The sequence below is a fragment of the Manduca sexta genome, unplaced genomic scaffold, assembly GCF_014839805.1.
Source record: "Manduca sexta isolate Smith_Timp_Sample1 unplaced genomic scaffold, JHU_Msex_v1.0 HiC_scaffold_3248, whole genome shotgun sequence".
NCBI classification, from domain to species: domain Eukaryota; kingdom Metazoa; phylum Arthropoda; class Insecta; order Lepidoptera; family Sphingidae; genus Manduca; species Manduca sexta.
In genome coordinates, this window is record NW_023594295.1 from 1 (window position 1) to 14,810 (window position 14,810).

Consider the following 14,810-nt stretch of genomic DNA (forward strand, 5'->3'; position numbering starts at 1 on the left):
CCTGGAAACTGTAGTCTTTAAATTCAAATGGCACATCAGTCGGAATCATTGGTATGCGCGGTATGAGAACATCTTCTCCTTTATACTTTCCTTTCAGTATAGTTGCTTCTATCACGTTGTTTAGTATTTTTTTTATCGCTAACCGTGTGCCGTTGCAAAGACGCGGTTGGTTGATATTTCGCAACCTTATAACTACCGATCCAACCTTTAATTGAAGATTCTGAGGTGGCAATCCTGGCAAATCCAGCGAGTTTAAAAATTCCGGTGGATAGTTGACTACATCATCTTGGTTAGTAGCCGAATCAACTGATTTATATATCCTAGCGGACCCGACAGACTTCGTCCTGTCAAAAAGATTTGTAATATGACAGTTTTTTGTTCCTATCTATTTTATTAGTCACAATGCGATATCACTTTTGTTGAGTTTCAGAACGCGACATTACATTATTATATTCTGGGGCCTTATTCTCTATCCCGCACGTTATTTTGACAGTGTAACAAGCACGTAACACAACGCATCATATTTAGTACTATAGAAATTTGGCTTACAGAATACCATTCCACGCACATTTCTCGAAGATAACATGACACGGCCGCGTTACGCGTTTACACTATCATACAGAATAAGGGCCCTGTGCTCCAACGCACACTGCTTTGTTTTTAGGAACACACCTACATTGCTTAGACAACAGTGAACTTTATAAAATAGCAATAAAGCTCAAATTGACTCTACGTATTAGTTAGAAAACGTTTGTATAGGATAAAGAAAAGGACTGTTTTTAGGGTTTTTCTATTAACCTAAACCTTCCTCAAGAATAGCACTATCTTTGAGTAAAACCGTACAGAAATCCGTTTCGTACATTTTGAGAAAATCAATCACGAACAGACAGATAGTGGGGACTTTGTTTTATAATATTAAATATCTGAGATCGTATTTTTTATTATTTTGTAATAGAACCAAGGGTACGCCTCGAGCGGGTTTACCATCATGTTGAACACCTGGTGGAAATCATCAAGGATATGGATATTTTTTCATTGAGAGTGGTTTATTTATAAAGATGTGAAAGCAGTAGTAGCAGTATTCATATGAAAACTATCAACTTACATGGAGCGGTGTAGCAACTTAAAACAACCTTTTTGTTTTATATTGGCACCGCAAAATTGTCCCAATGTACCTGATGGTAAGTGGTGGGATCGACTGATGAGGGATGATTACCCCTCGGCAGTCGACACAATTATGCCGGCCTGTTGGAACCGTATATATATAGATCCCGGAACGCTACACACTTACGAAGGCCACTATAGCGGGCTTTGGTGGCCACTATTCGGGCGGATATAAAATATATCCTACCACCAGCAAAACTATACGATCTAATTTAAGTAGTAAGTCCAAGTTAAGCTCTTAGCAACAAATAATAAGCAACCTTTTGTAAAATTCAGAACCACTTGGTATTGCAGGTAAAAATAGATTTTAGTGCCGTAAGAATTTTTCGTCGCGTGACAACCTTACTATTGAAGATAACGACATTGGCAGTTCACCTTTTAATAGCCACGTACAGGTATGTATATGCGCGTTTTCAAAAATCTATATGTAAATGATAAAGTTGTAAATTACTAGGTATCCATCAAACTTAGGGTCTCATGATTTGGAATAAAGTTCTTAAGATCGGGCCCTGTGTATACTGTATACCTATTTATAAAATACAATAATAATATATACTCTATAGAAATGTTTGTTTTTCAGTTTCATACATTACTATATTATCATAATATAATGTATGGTAAGTCGGGGAGAAAGCAATAAGTAAGTCAGAGAAGGTTTAGGTTCCTTCACAGTTAAAGCAACTATACTTGCATACGTTCGTGTCCACAATCCATTCCATTCCCATCAAGGCTATTGTACAATCAACAATAATTTACTACTACATAATGCTTTGAAGCGGCGATAGCCTAGTTGGGTGTGGAACGGACTGCCGAGACGAATGTCCGTAGGTTCAAATCCCAAGGGCACACACCTCTGACTTTTCTAAAATGATGTGTGTATTCTTTGTGAATTATCGTTCGCTTTAACGGTGAAGGAAAACATCGTGAGGAAACCTGCACATCTGAGAAGTTCTCTGTAGGAATTTCGAAGGTGTGTGAAGTCTACCAATCCAGGCCAGCGTGGTGGACTAAGGCCTAATCCCTCTCAGTAGTAGAGGAGGCCCGTGCTCAGCAGTGGGCAAGTATATAATACAGGGCTGATATTATTATTAATGCTTTGAAAATAATAATTTACCAACATACTTAGTCTAGTAATGCGGACTCGCGCAATAATTGCTCGACCATCATACTTTTAAACTGTATTGCATGAAACATAAATATCGAAAAACATCATTAAATGATTTGGATATTTCAGTACGCAATTTTACACCTATTCATATAATCTCATAATTATTCATTCAGGCAAAAAAGAAATCGTACACAGCGCCGCTGTATGAATATGCTTTATTGTTAATTTGCAACTGTACAATTGATGAATAATATATATTGATATCGGAAATGATATCTCACGAGAAATGTGTATTTTTTATTATATTGGTGATAGGTTTCTCATATGTGAGAGTTCTTATGGGTAGGTACCACCACAATGCCTTTTTCTTCCGCCAAGCAGCAGTGTTTAATTCCGGATTGAAGGACATTGTAGCTAGTGTAACTACTGGACGTAATAATACTTAACATTTCATGTCTCAATATGGCGAATGCAGTGGAATACCGAACAATACATTGTAACTCAATGTGTTGGATGGTGTTTCAACTGTTTCTGGTAGTCGTATCGCTTACCATCAGGTGAACAGCAAGCTCATCTCGTCGTTCAAAGCAAAAAGAAAAAAATATATAAAAATATTAAGATTGCCAGTAAGACATTCATAACAATTTACTATATTCGCCAGCCTGGGTTACTGAATGAAATATTGCCCATTATTGAGCACGGGCCTTCTTCGCTACTGATAGGGTTTAGGCCCTAGTCCAGAACGCTGGCCTGGTGCGGGCAGACTTCACATACCTTCGAAATTCTTACAGAGAATCATCAATTCAAGTCAAGTTTGTTCACGATAAAAAATGTAATGTTCACGAAAACCTAGTTGGGAATGATAAGTTTTATAATATCTAGTTACTTCGCTAGCTTTATGATCTTTCAGTAGCTGCTTTTTTCTTTCAACTAAATATACTGTCCAATAAACGTTTAAGTTTAATATTGTAGTTGAATCAATTGTCAGTGTATTTTTTACCTAATATAATAGAACATAATCCATCCATCATCCCCTAAGGTTTGGAAAATATGAAGGAGTGGTCATATATCCAGCAATGAAACAGTTCATCGCGATATCGTCGACAAGATTCAATACTGGACAACTCTGTCTGCTGTGTGGAACTACAAAAAAATATAATTGTCATATACTGGTATTTAAAAATAGAAGCCAAGCACACTACGATCTCAATTACAAGATATTATAGAACTAGCTTTTGCCAGCGGCTCCGCCCGCGTTATAAAGTTTTTCAGGCTAAAGTTTTCCGTTATAAAAGTAGTAGTTTCCCGGGGGCCTATGTTATTCCCAGGGTCTCAAACTGTCTCCATACCAAATTTCATCTTAATACGTAAGGTCGTTTTTGAGTTTAACACGTTCAGGCAGACAGATGCAGCGGGGGACTTTGTTTTATAATATATTTTTTAGAACTTTTTAAGGAGACAANCCCGTCATACATCATTGTTGCATAACTTTAAGCGTTTACGCAGCGCAGGCAACAGAAGCTCTCAAAAGTAATATATTTCCTCGTTTTTGCAAGATGTTTGATTACTGCTCCGCTCCTATTGGTCATTAGCGTGATGATATATAGCCTATAGCACTCCAGGAATAAAGGGCTATCCAACACAAAAAGATTTTTCCAGTTCAAACCGGTAGTTCTTGAGATTAGCCATTACTGCTCCGTTCCTATTGGTCATAGCGTGATGATATATAGTCTATAGCACTCCACAAATAAAGGGCTATGCAACACAAAACGATTTTTCAGTTGAAACCGGTAGTTCCTGAGATTAGCCATTACTGCTCCGCTCCTATTGGTCATAGCGTGATGATATATAACTTTGAGCACTCCACAAATAAAGGCTATCAACACAAAACGAATTTTTCAGTTGAATCCGGTAGTTCCTGAGATTAGCCATTACTGCTCCGCTCCTATTGGGTATAGCGTGATGATATATAGCCTATAGCACTCCACAAACAAAGGTCTATTCAACACAAAAATATTTTTTCAGTTCGAATCGGTAGTTCCTGAGATTAGCCATTACTGCTCCGCTCCTATTGTGTATAGCGTGATGATATATAGCCTATAGCACTCCACGAATAAAGGGGTTATCCAACGCAAAAAGAATTTTTCAGTTTGGACCGGTAGTTCCTGAGATTAGCGCGTTCAAACAAACAAACAAACTCTTCAGCTTTATATAATAGTATAGATAATTTTGTTAATAATCAGTTGTTTTTTATTTATTGCTTTAAATGCTGAGACGAGCTTGCCGTTTGCCTAATGGTAAGCGATACGGCCGCGCATAAACAGTACAAAACACCATCTTACACCTTGAATAATATGCACTGCTCTCGCCATTCTAAGACATGAGATATTAAGTCTTATTATGTCCAGTAGTCACACTGTAAGGGGAATCTGAAGGTAGTTGGTAAATTCTTTCACTAACAGAAAGATACGCTATCCCTGAGTTATCTTCCTGTCTCTGGAATGGACCCTTTTACAGGCGGAACCACATGGATAGGCTAGTAAATGTATAATTAAAATATCAGAAAATTATTTCAATTTCAATAAGAAGATGTCGTACAAAAAATAATCAATATTGAATCAACTGTTTAAATTATATCGCAGAAATCGTATACTTAATTATTTTTTTTTGATTACCGTCACAGTCTTTTGCGCAGGTCTTTTTGTATGACCATTCTTGTTTTTGCCTATTTTCGTCAGCCTCGGCGCTTCGTGCACTTTCGATTTTTTAGTTTGAAGGCCATATTTAAGTATGAGGAACTTAAAATTTTATTTCATCCAGCCAATATAAAAGTCTTAAGTAAAATTCCGGAGGAGTGTTAGTTGAACTCGGAGGTTTCCGTATGAACTTGTAGGTAGGGTATTTATATAACTTGAAACAAGGCAAACTTGACTTAGCCGTTTGATCCCTAGACACGGTTATAGCACCGACCGTAAAAAACAAGTTTGTGATAATAAATTCGCTGTTTTGATTATTAAAGTATATAATGAGGAAGGTCACGTGGTCAGTCACGCAAAAAAAAAGGGCGCGAAACTGAAACGGCTGGCCAGCGGACCATTGCGTTGGTGTTACACCTTCCTTGCATTTTGCTTAGGATCGGACGGACGTTCACAATCGTTGCATTTCGCTAACTATATTTCTATGTTCTTGCTCTTTTGCTTATCTGTTAACTAATTTGATTAAAATTGTTGTCGTTTAGCAAATAAGTTAAATTTTGTTATAAGTACTAAATACTATTTTAGTTGTGAGTTAATTGTCAAACAAATAAATATTAATAACGTTAAATATATATTATCAGTTTTTTGTCGTATCACTATGGTATAGTTGCAGTGCTGAGGTCTCGGGTTCGATCGTCGGATTGCAAAGTGTAATTGGTTTCCCTATTAATTATCCCGATATCACATCATAGTATATACTCATACTAGAAATTAGGTGGACCAGTTGCGCCTCTGCCTACCCCTTCGGAGATTAAAGCCGTGAGTGATGCAATTCGAGGTAAGCGGCTTGCTCGTCTAGTCAATATTTTGTTTTTTCTAGTTTAGTCCAATCAGGCATGTTTTACTAGCTATTACCGCCTACGTGTTACCAAAAACGGATTCGTTTATGTATTATGAACTGTAAAATGTTTATTCTAAGGAGTCAAGGTTTGCGAGGGTCATTGGCATTGAATTTTACTATGTTATCCATGCATTTTAATACGATTTAACTGTCTATTTGTTTCGCTCTAAAATCTAAACTATTAAACGGTTATTCATGAAATTTGGTTTTGAGGAAACTTAAATAAGAAGAGATATCATGGCCTGTTTATAAATTACAAACGTCAAAAGTCGCGACCAAAAGTAAGTTCTTTTTGTTCCATCTGTAATATCCATCCTGTATGCTGGTAGACCGAGGAAGGATATAGGCGACGTATTTTCTTCGAAGCAAAACCTTCTTAATGATCACCATTTTTAAAACAATCAATGGTATCAAATTTTGTTAACAAAAATACTAAATAATTGGTGCGACCTAAGCATCAAAATCAAAATCCTATGTTTAGGATTTAAAATTATATCCTTACCAAATTTTATTGAAATTCGTTGGGTAGTTTTGAAATTACAGCTTTCAGATAGGCACAATGATGCGGCTGGAGTCTTTGTTTTATGATATGTTTTAAGAACTTTTTAAGACTAACAATTTTGTCATCCATGATTGTTGCATTATTTTAACTGTTTACGCAGCTCACGCAACGGAAGCTCTCAAAACTACAAAATGTTCCCCGTTTTTGCAACTTTCTTTCATTACTGCTGCGCTCCTATTGGTCATGGCGTGATGAGATATAGCCTATAGCTTTTCTCGATAAACGGCTATCCAAAACTTGCAGAATTCTTCAGTTCGAAGTAGTAGTTACTGAGATTAAGGCGTTCAAACAAACAAACTCTTCAACTTATAATAGTAAAGATTAGTAATCTTATTTATATCTATATCGATTTCTGAGACACAAACTCATGCTATTAATCCCCGAAAGGGTAGACAGAAGCGCAACTGGAACATCCACTTTCCGCCGCGCGTATTCCGTTCCATGATGTGGTAGAAGGTAGTCTTATTACCATATCGCACACAAGTTTTGTGTTTACAGACTACATTTACTGCCAAACCATATCTATGCAAAAGCTGAAGAGTTTGTTTGTTTGGGCGCGGTTATCTTTAGAAGGACTGGTCCGGTTATGAAAAATTTTTGCTCATAAGAAGCCACATTATCCCTGAGTACTCGAAACTTTTGATTAACACTTTATATTTTCCTCGGAATAAAATGGGGCCTACATTTTAAGTTAGACCTCTAGCAATACATCGGTTAAACAATATTTAATTCCATGCAGTAGTATTGCGTGACAGTTTTTACGTGTACAAACATACACACAGAAAGACAAGAAATCTAAAAACTTTTGTTGTGTTGTTGTTTTGGCTTCTGTTTCTCTTAAAGACTTCCCATAGTATTGTTCAATATAATGTACAGACATCGGCCTGTTACAATGTTATTATATGTAAAGATAGTTTTATATAGTTTTATATAAAAATAAATATCTGAAATAATTTCGCAAGTAGGTAAAGCCGCGAGCAAAAACTAAGAAACACATTAACATAAGACATGAATATTTCACCATTTAATCCAAACGCAGTCAAAGAAACATTAGTATGACGTGTTTCCGTTAATAATATATAGCGAAGGTAACACGTTGGTGGCTCATTCACAATCATTCTTCAGTATGTGGTGGTTGGTCTTGTTAGCAGTAGGAGTTGGTGCGGACTTGCCCACGTTGGACAACACCAAATGGGGGTGTGATGATGGCCCTGAGGGGGAGATCACGCCGTTCAAAATCACATTTGATGATGAGGTAAGTGGTAAGAATGCTATCGGTTTTAAAAAAGAAGTTGTGGAATTTTTGAGACGTTAATTGGATGACGCAGTTTGTCGTTATGTTTAAAATAATATAAGTATAATCAACGCAGCCGGGAAAGCATATCGCTCAAATAAAACGTACAGAAATTAAGTCAATTTTGTAGGGTACGATCAAATGCTGGTGGTAGTGCTAAGTGTACCGTATACCAGCTGTAAAAAATTCATAGTAGCTCACGTGGGTCGCATTACGGGATTGTCGTGTATATCCGGTTTCAATCAGACCAGCTTTGTGTTGACTGGGAAGAGACGACTATTTCTGGTCAGTCGATTTCTTTCTGGATATCTACTCCCCATGCCATTGCATGCACTGGGGTCACTTTTCTATGACCACATAAAAAAGGAATGCGAGGGTAAATAGACATTCAACTAATATCTAATTTAACACGTATATGGGTCAACTAATTTGAAGAAACGAGTTTTAGGTAAGGAAGATAACCACTCTACTTATAACTGGGTATTTTTAATTATTTTTTTGCTTTGAATGACAAGATGAGCTTGCCGTTCACCTGATGGTAAGTGATACGACCGCCCATAAACAGCAGAAACACCGTCCAATACCTTGAATTACAAAGTATTGTTTGGTATTCCACTGCGCTCGCCATCTTGAGACATGAGATGTTAAGTCTCATTATGTCCAGTAGTTACACTGGCTACAATGTTCTTTAAACCGGAATACAACGGTGACTACACACTACTGCGGCAGAGATAGACATGGCAGTGGTATATACCGTGCTAGCTCCTAGGGCGTTGGCGTCATACGCAACGCCGACGACAGGAATGTCACAGTGAATGGTAGGATCTTTCAGGAGATCCTAATCTTGGCGGCAGAGGGCAGCACCGGCCACGTCGTCAGTCGAATCCGAGAATAGGGTTTAACTGTGGCTTTTAACAAAACCAAGGTTTTTCGAGTTCATGGCTTTTGCAAGGGACCACCAACTAATGCTTACATCATTTCTGTTCATAATAGCAACTTTTTGTCTACATATAGGTTGCCATTGATTTTTTTTTGTCATTTTTTACAGTAATCATGGTTGTAATTTTTACACGTGTTATTGGTACACGCATCACATTGTGATTCAAGTATTTACTTTTGTATTGGACATAAAAAATGTTTGTGCTATTAAAAAGTAACGAGACTTTTTTCATAATAACGTCAGCGTCTAGAATTTATGAATTAAGGGTATGAACAGTAAAATTTTGAGTCCTGTTTTATTACCGTCGATAAGATGATTGTAGACAAACATTTCAGAGTAGAGAGTTCCAGGAAACAATCTATAAAAATTTGCCATAAAAATATTCACAATGTACCCTCAAGGACACTCCAAGCTAAACTCTCCCAGAGTCAAATATTATTCGCCGTCTTCGGAGAAAAACATCATATGGTTAATATGTATGTACTAAAATATTTGTTCAGCTTTGACTATACACGCAATATTTTCATAAATATTTCCTAATTAGGTCGTATGTTAGCACTCGATAAAGAGAATTATAATTCTGTTGACAACATCGCACAATACAATTGACGACAATCAGGTTTTATTAACTCTTATTTGCCTTAAGATATTTTATTTTTATTGCTTTGAATGATGAGACGAGACCATCGTTCGCCTGATGGTAAGCATTACGACCGCCCATGAACAGCAGAAACACCATCCAACACGTTGAATTACATAATATTGTTTGGTATTCCACTGCGCTCGCCATCCTGAGACATGAGATCTAAGTATCATTATGTCCAGTAGTTACACTGGCTACAATGTCCTTCAAACCGGAACACAACAGTGACTACACACTGCTGCACACTACCCAAGTGGACTCTCACATATGAGAGACCTACCACCAGTAGAAATGTATGTCTATCAGATTGTACCATTCTACTATTTAGGGCTGTGGAATTTAATAAATAAATTAACTCTGTATATTAATACCAGCTGTGTATTTTATACTGACCCACTGCTGGCACAGATCTCCTCTAAAACTGAGATGGTTTAAGCCCAAGTCCACGTCGATGGTTTTAGACAGATTTGCAGACTTCACGCACCTTCGAAATTTTATATAGGTTTCCTTACGAAGATTTCCTTTCCTAACAGTAGACCGAACTTTACTGCTGCAACTTATCTTTGGTTGCTTGAAACAGTGATACAACTACGGTCAGGTATTGATTAAGGTCTACAGCATAGTATCACATGGGCCACAGAAGTAGAGGGTGAGAAATGGTGGGCCATCTCCATCCTAGAACGTAAAGGCCTACAGTTACACAAAAAAATCCACCTAAATTGTAAAATTTGCAATAATAAGGATAAGAAAGTTATTTATTTGGGGTACAGACTTCTTTGGAAAACAACTTTAGCTTTCCCGTGTGGTTAACAAGTCGATTCCATTTATATTCTACACATGTGTTTACAATACAGCTGTCATTGAGCAAGATAATCATTATAATCTTATAATCCCAGATGATAGCTGATCTGCGCATGCGTCTCTCCAACCACCGCCGCCCTGTTCCAACGTTTGAAGGCGTGAACCATCGCTACGGGTTCAATTCCTACGACCTGGAGCGCTGGATACAGTACTGGAGAGAGGAGTACGACTTCAAGAAACGTGAGGAGGCGCTCAACAAGTACCCTCAGTACAAAGTCAGGGTGCAGGGACTGAACATACATTTTATTAAAGTGGAACCGGTGAGTATTATTGAGCTTGATTGAGTGAGCCTATGATTATTTCTAACTAGTTTACTTTATGCAAATGAAAATATCGTTACAATTGGTTCATGTGCTTAAGAGATATTTCCGAGAAAACATAAACAAATAATCCCACATCGTTAGCCAGTTAAGTAACAGTCCGTCAGTCAAATAGACTTAATAATTCACAAGGTCCTTAATTGATGACCCCATCTATCATTCTATCAATTTGTCAGTTTCAAAACCAGTAAATATGATACTTTAGTAATGACTTGATGAACTCTAAAGTCTTGCGTTCAAATAATTGAACGATACATTATATTCCTCGACAGAATTATAGCTTCATATTTTGACTCTATTTAATCTGTAGGTGAATAAAACCAAGAGGAAAGTCACACTGCTACTCCTTCACGGATGGCCAGGATCCATCAGGGAGTTCTATGACGTCATCCCAGGCTTGGTAGCTGACCACGACTCCAGAGACTTCGCGATTGAAGTCATCATTCCCAGCTTACCTGGATTTGGGTTTTCTGATGTAAGTCATCTTCATCTTGTGGCTAATGATCAGCCACAGGAGATTCACCAATGAACAAAGGGTATTTTAGAAAAATAAATACGTAAGACACGCTTAATTCATCTAACTTCACGTCGCTTTATGTAAAAACATATGCATACAAGATGTTTGGATGGTAATCAGCTTTCAAAGATCAGTCCAATAGCAGAAGAAACCTGCTTTACGGATAATTAGGTAAGAGATGGAACCTGATAGACCTCACAGCAGGCAGATATTTGTTTATATGACTAATGGCTTGCCTAAGCTTAGGTTCCTCTGGCGGAACCACTCGTAAGAACTATACATAATTTGCCCTAGCATCAAAGCCTAGGACCTTTACATCTGTTAGACACGCTACTGCTAGATCAAGGAGGCTATTGAGATAAAAAAATGGTCTAATTCTTGGCATGTTTTTCAGGCTGCCCTGTATCCCCCCGGTCTGGAGGGGTTGAAATGGCAGTCGTGTTGAGAAATGCGATGAAGATCTTGGGATACGAGAAGTATATAGTCCAGGGGTGACTGGGGATCTTACATTGGATCTGCTATGACCACAATGTACCCTAAGGTAAGGTAACTGAAACTAATAAATAAATTGCGAGTATTGAAATTAAAATATTTCGTTTTAGTTATGAATAATTAGTGCTCCTGAGACTCGTCGAGGATCACCGCACGATGTCATAATATGTGTTCAACAACTGATTCTGGTTTACATGAGTTGCAGTGGTAGGTATGCACTCATATCGACTACAGCAACTCCTAGTCTCGTAGAGTAATCTATGGGCATGGTGAGACATCGAATGTCTCAAGATGAGCCTAGTTGACTGTTAACAATGGCTATGAAATTCAAAGTTCTGAGAATTATGGCTACTGTTTTTGAGCAGCCATTGGTATAAATTGACGATTGGAATAGATGGGTAACCTTAAAGATGATACTTATAATACACCGCATGATATTTTTTTTATTTCTTTTATGTTATGACTGCCCATAAACGGTAGCAAAACCATACAGAACTTCGTTTACAAAGCACTGTGGTATTCTACTGCGCTCGTCAAGCTGAACTATAAGCTTCAAACCACAAAATTGCATACACACTTCTACTTGGTGGAAGCTATTGACATTGCGGTGGTATATATCCAGTCGTCCACTCGCATACTAAATACATACCATCAGCAATAACAAGATAGCAATGCCAAACTCCTGGATTAAATACATGACGTTATTTTACAGGAAGTTATAGGTTTCCACACGAACTTGCCCACTGCTTCCACGTCAAAAGCGTTCATGCTGATGGCTGTTGGACATTACTTCCCAGATCTGGTAGTGGACTCCTCTCTATCCAACAGGATCTACCCTCTATTGAATAAGACCCTTTGGCTGCTGCAAGAAACTGCTTACTTCCACTTCATGGCCACCAAACCCGAAACTATAGGTAACATTTGACTTATGTACATTTTAGGACATTAATAACTAAGGAGGTATCATTTCTCAACCTAGTACATTGATGTGAAGGATGGATTCCAATAAAGTCGATCCTAATAAACCAATTTTGATAAAATGCGGTGGCCGTCGATTCATATTAGTTATTATGCGGTAAAAGGGTATATATTTTTCCTTTTTTAGTTAATCGTATTAAGTTGCGGGATGAAATGATTTCGAATGTCAATAAACGTACTGAATGTATTGTTAAAGAAGTTAACCACTAAGATTTTATGGAATAGAGAATCTTCACTGCAAAAATCATTATGGACTTGTATGGTGTTCTTAATTGCCCTTATGACACGTCTAAGTCTCTAAGCAGACGCTACCAACTTGTTACGAATACACACTACACAAAAGGGAAAGTATGACCAACTTCAGCAACTCTACTGCAAAGCTACCAACTTTAAATACAAATTCCTGATCTTAAAGCTTGTGATGACCAGCAAATCCCCTTGTCTCCAGGAATCGCAATGACAGACTCTCCAGCTGGTTTCATGAGCTTCTTCCTCCAGTGTATATCAGGCGGCACTCGGAAGGTTAACCCTCGGGAACCTGAAGGTGGACTTCTAAAGTACTACACACGGGAGCAGCTGATAGACAACCTGATGATGTACTGGACTGATAATAAGATCACCACGTCGAGCAGACTTTACTACGAGACTATACGTAGCAAGAACGGAAGCCAGGTTATGTCGTAAGTTGGTTTTATTTGTTTTTTCACATTTATGTTCGTGGTGGGATAGTAGACATTTTCCCAATTTAACGAGATGAATAACACGGTTGATGGCTAATGATACGACTGCCGTTGAACAGCATATCAACACAGGATTAATTTGTTTTCTGTTCATACTAGTACTGAGATATTTTTTTTCATTCAGTACATATTTTTTACTTATAATATAAGTACTTATACTGAGAAAAAATTAATAGTAAAGTCATTGATTAAATTCTGTAAGTTCTTTAAAAAATTGCTTGGGATTAGACTTTTCTACTGCGTGGTAGTAATAACTTAAAATAAAAATGTTAATACCGACCGTGACAGGACTCGAACCTGCAATCTTCGGATCCGAAGTCCGACGCCTTATCCATTAGGCCACACGGTCATATCGATTGTCCGGACAGAATCTGGCCGCTTGATGAAGCGGTAAATAAATACATCTCTGTGAACCAAACTTTAGTCTCAAAATTTACAAGCTTTAATTTTATATGATCTAATTTTTGGAGCAAAAAAAAATTCTGCCATTTATTATATACAGCGTACTGGTAAGCACAGGCGTCTTCTATTAATGTGACCTTTAAGGCCATAGTTCAACCCTTTGGTCCAATGCAGCTTGGCAATATATAGACATTTGATGTTCTTACAATATGTCAGTTTTCTCACGACGATTTTCTTAGATAATTGACACACAATACATAAGTAAGTTCAAAAAGTCAAAAATGTGTATTTTGGGTTCTGATCCTACGACCTTTCTCAGTTCCATTCCCAACTAGGCTGCTATGATAAAACAGGCATCACACCTTTATTCAAAGAGGTAAGCAGAGGTTTAACTAGAGCGTCCATTTCCGCCATGAGTTCCATCCCATGATATGATAGCCATATCGCTCATAAATTTAGTCTCCATTTAGACACTGAGCAGAAAGACCTATCACTGTACTACGCGGACTCCAACCCGGGACAACACCACTGCTATGATAATTAATATTCCAGATAATGATTTCTTACGTTTACGCGAAGACATTAAAATTAAAACTACTTCTCGGATTTTATCGCGGTTTTAATATTTTAGTTTCGAAGACTTTGCAGCCTTCGTGGTCACGTGGTCTGAGGTGTTGTTCATCCATTATATTCCAGATACCCAACAGACGTACCTACATGGGCGCTACAGGCCCCTGACGAGATCATCTACATGTCTCCTATAATGCTGGCTACAAAGTATAAGAACCTGCGTCACGCAACTGTCCTGGAGAATGGAGGCCATTTCCTAGCGCTGGAGCGGCCGGCGGAGTTCGGCGCGGACGTGCTGCGCGCTGTCACTGAGTTCGTCAGATGGGATGACCTTTACGGATATTGATTGTTATGACTTTGAAGTTTTGTTATGTATACCCTATAGTATTTTTAATAAACGCCTCTGATGATTTATGTGTTTCATTAAAAAATGGTTTGACTAAATCTTTTTAGATCATTTATGCAGCTAGTTTGAAAGGTCAATTTACGGTTTGGACGTTTGATAAAATTAGTCTTTTTAGCTAAAGAGTTGGTCAGGTATAGATAATGAAAAAAAAACAAAAACTAATGGCGGCACCATATATAACATCACGCATTTATCCCCGAAGGTATGCAGAAGGCA

The 14,810-nt window shown here is 37.8% G+C and overlaps 2 protein-coding genes and 1 non-coding gene across 3 annotated transcripts; 2 read left to right on the top strand and 1 right to left on the bottom strand.

Annotated features, from left to right (window-relative positions):
• Nucleotides 1-7,523: 7,523 nt before the first annotated feature.
• Nucleotides 7,524-11,451, top strand: LOC119192833 (juvenile hormone epoxide hydrolase-like). The gene is made up of 4 exons (XM_037446594.1): nt 7,524-7,686; nt 10,205-10,429; nt 10,800-10,964; nt 11,401-11,451. Exons 1-4 carry the CDS (start codon nt 7,558-7,560, stop codon nt 11,449-11,451), a joined length of 570 nt encoding a protein of 189 aa, XP_037302491.1. The 5' UTR covers nt 7,524-7,557.
• A 49-nt stretch (nt 11,452-11,500) lies between these two features.
• LOC119192832 (juvenile hormone epoxide hydrolase-like) lies at nt 11,501-14,574 on the top strand. Its single transcript, XM_037446593.1, has 4 exons — nt 11,501-11,547; nt 12,211-12,412; nt 12,925-13,156; nt 14,315-14,574. The coding sequence occupies exons 1-4, from the start codon at nt 11,527-11,529 to the stop codon at nt 14,532-14,534; spliced, it is 675 nt and encodes a 224-aa protein (XP_037302490.1). The 5' UTR covers nt 11,501-11,526; the 3' UTR covers nt 14,535-14,574.
• On the bottom strand, nt 13,493-13,565 carry Trnar-ucg. Its single transcript has one exon. It is a non-coding gene; the product is annotated as a tRNA-Arg (tRNA).
• Nucleotides 14,575-14,810: the final 236 nt, after the last annotated feature.

What these genes read in the sequence shown, in the direction of transcription:
- LOC119192833 (XM_037446594.1), top strand. Translation starts at nt 7,558, where the DNA reads ATGTGGTGGTTGGTCTTGTTAGCAGTAGGAGTTGGTGCGGACTTGCCC. An exon ending in AAATCACATTTGATGATGAG is followed by an intron (nt 7,687 to 10,204) that starts GTAAGTGGTAAG and finishes TTATAATCCCAG; the next exon opens with ATGATAGCTGATCTGCGCAT. An exon ending in CTGGATTTGGGTTTTCTGAT is followed by an intron (nt 10,965 to 11,400) that starts GTAAGTCATCTT and finishes CATGTTTTTCAG; the next exon opens with GCTGCCCTGTATCCCCCCGG.
- LOC119192832 (XM_037446593.1), top strand. Translation starts at nt 11,527, where the DNA reads ATGACCACAATGTACCCTAAG. An exon ending in CACCAAACCCGAAACTATAG is followed by an intron (nt 12,413 to 12,924) that starts GTAACATTTGAC and finishes CCTTGTCTCCAG; the next exon opens with GAATCGCAATGACAGACTCT. An exon ending in AACGGAAGCCAGGTTATGTC is followed by an intron (nt 13,157 to 14,314) that starts GTAAGTTGGTTT and finishes ATTATATTCCAG; the next exon opens with ATACCCAACAGACGTACCTA.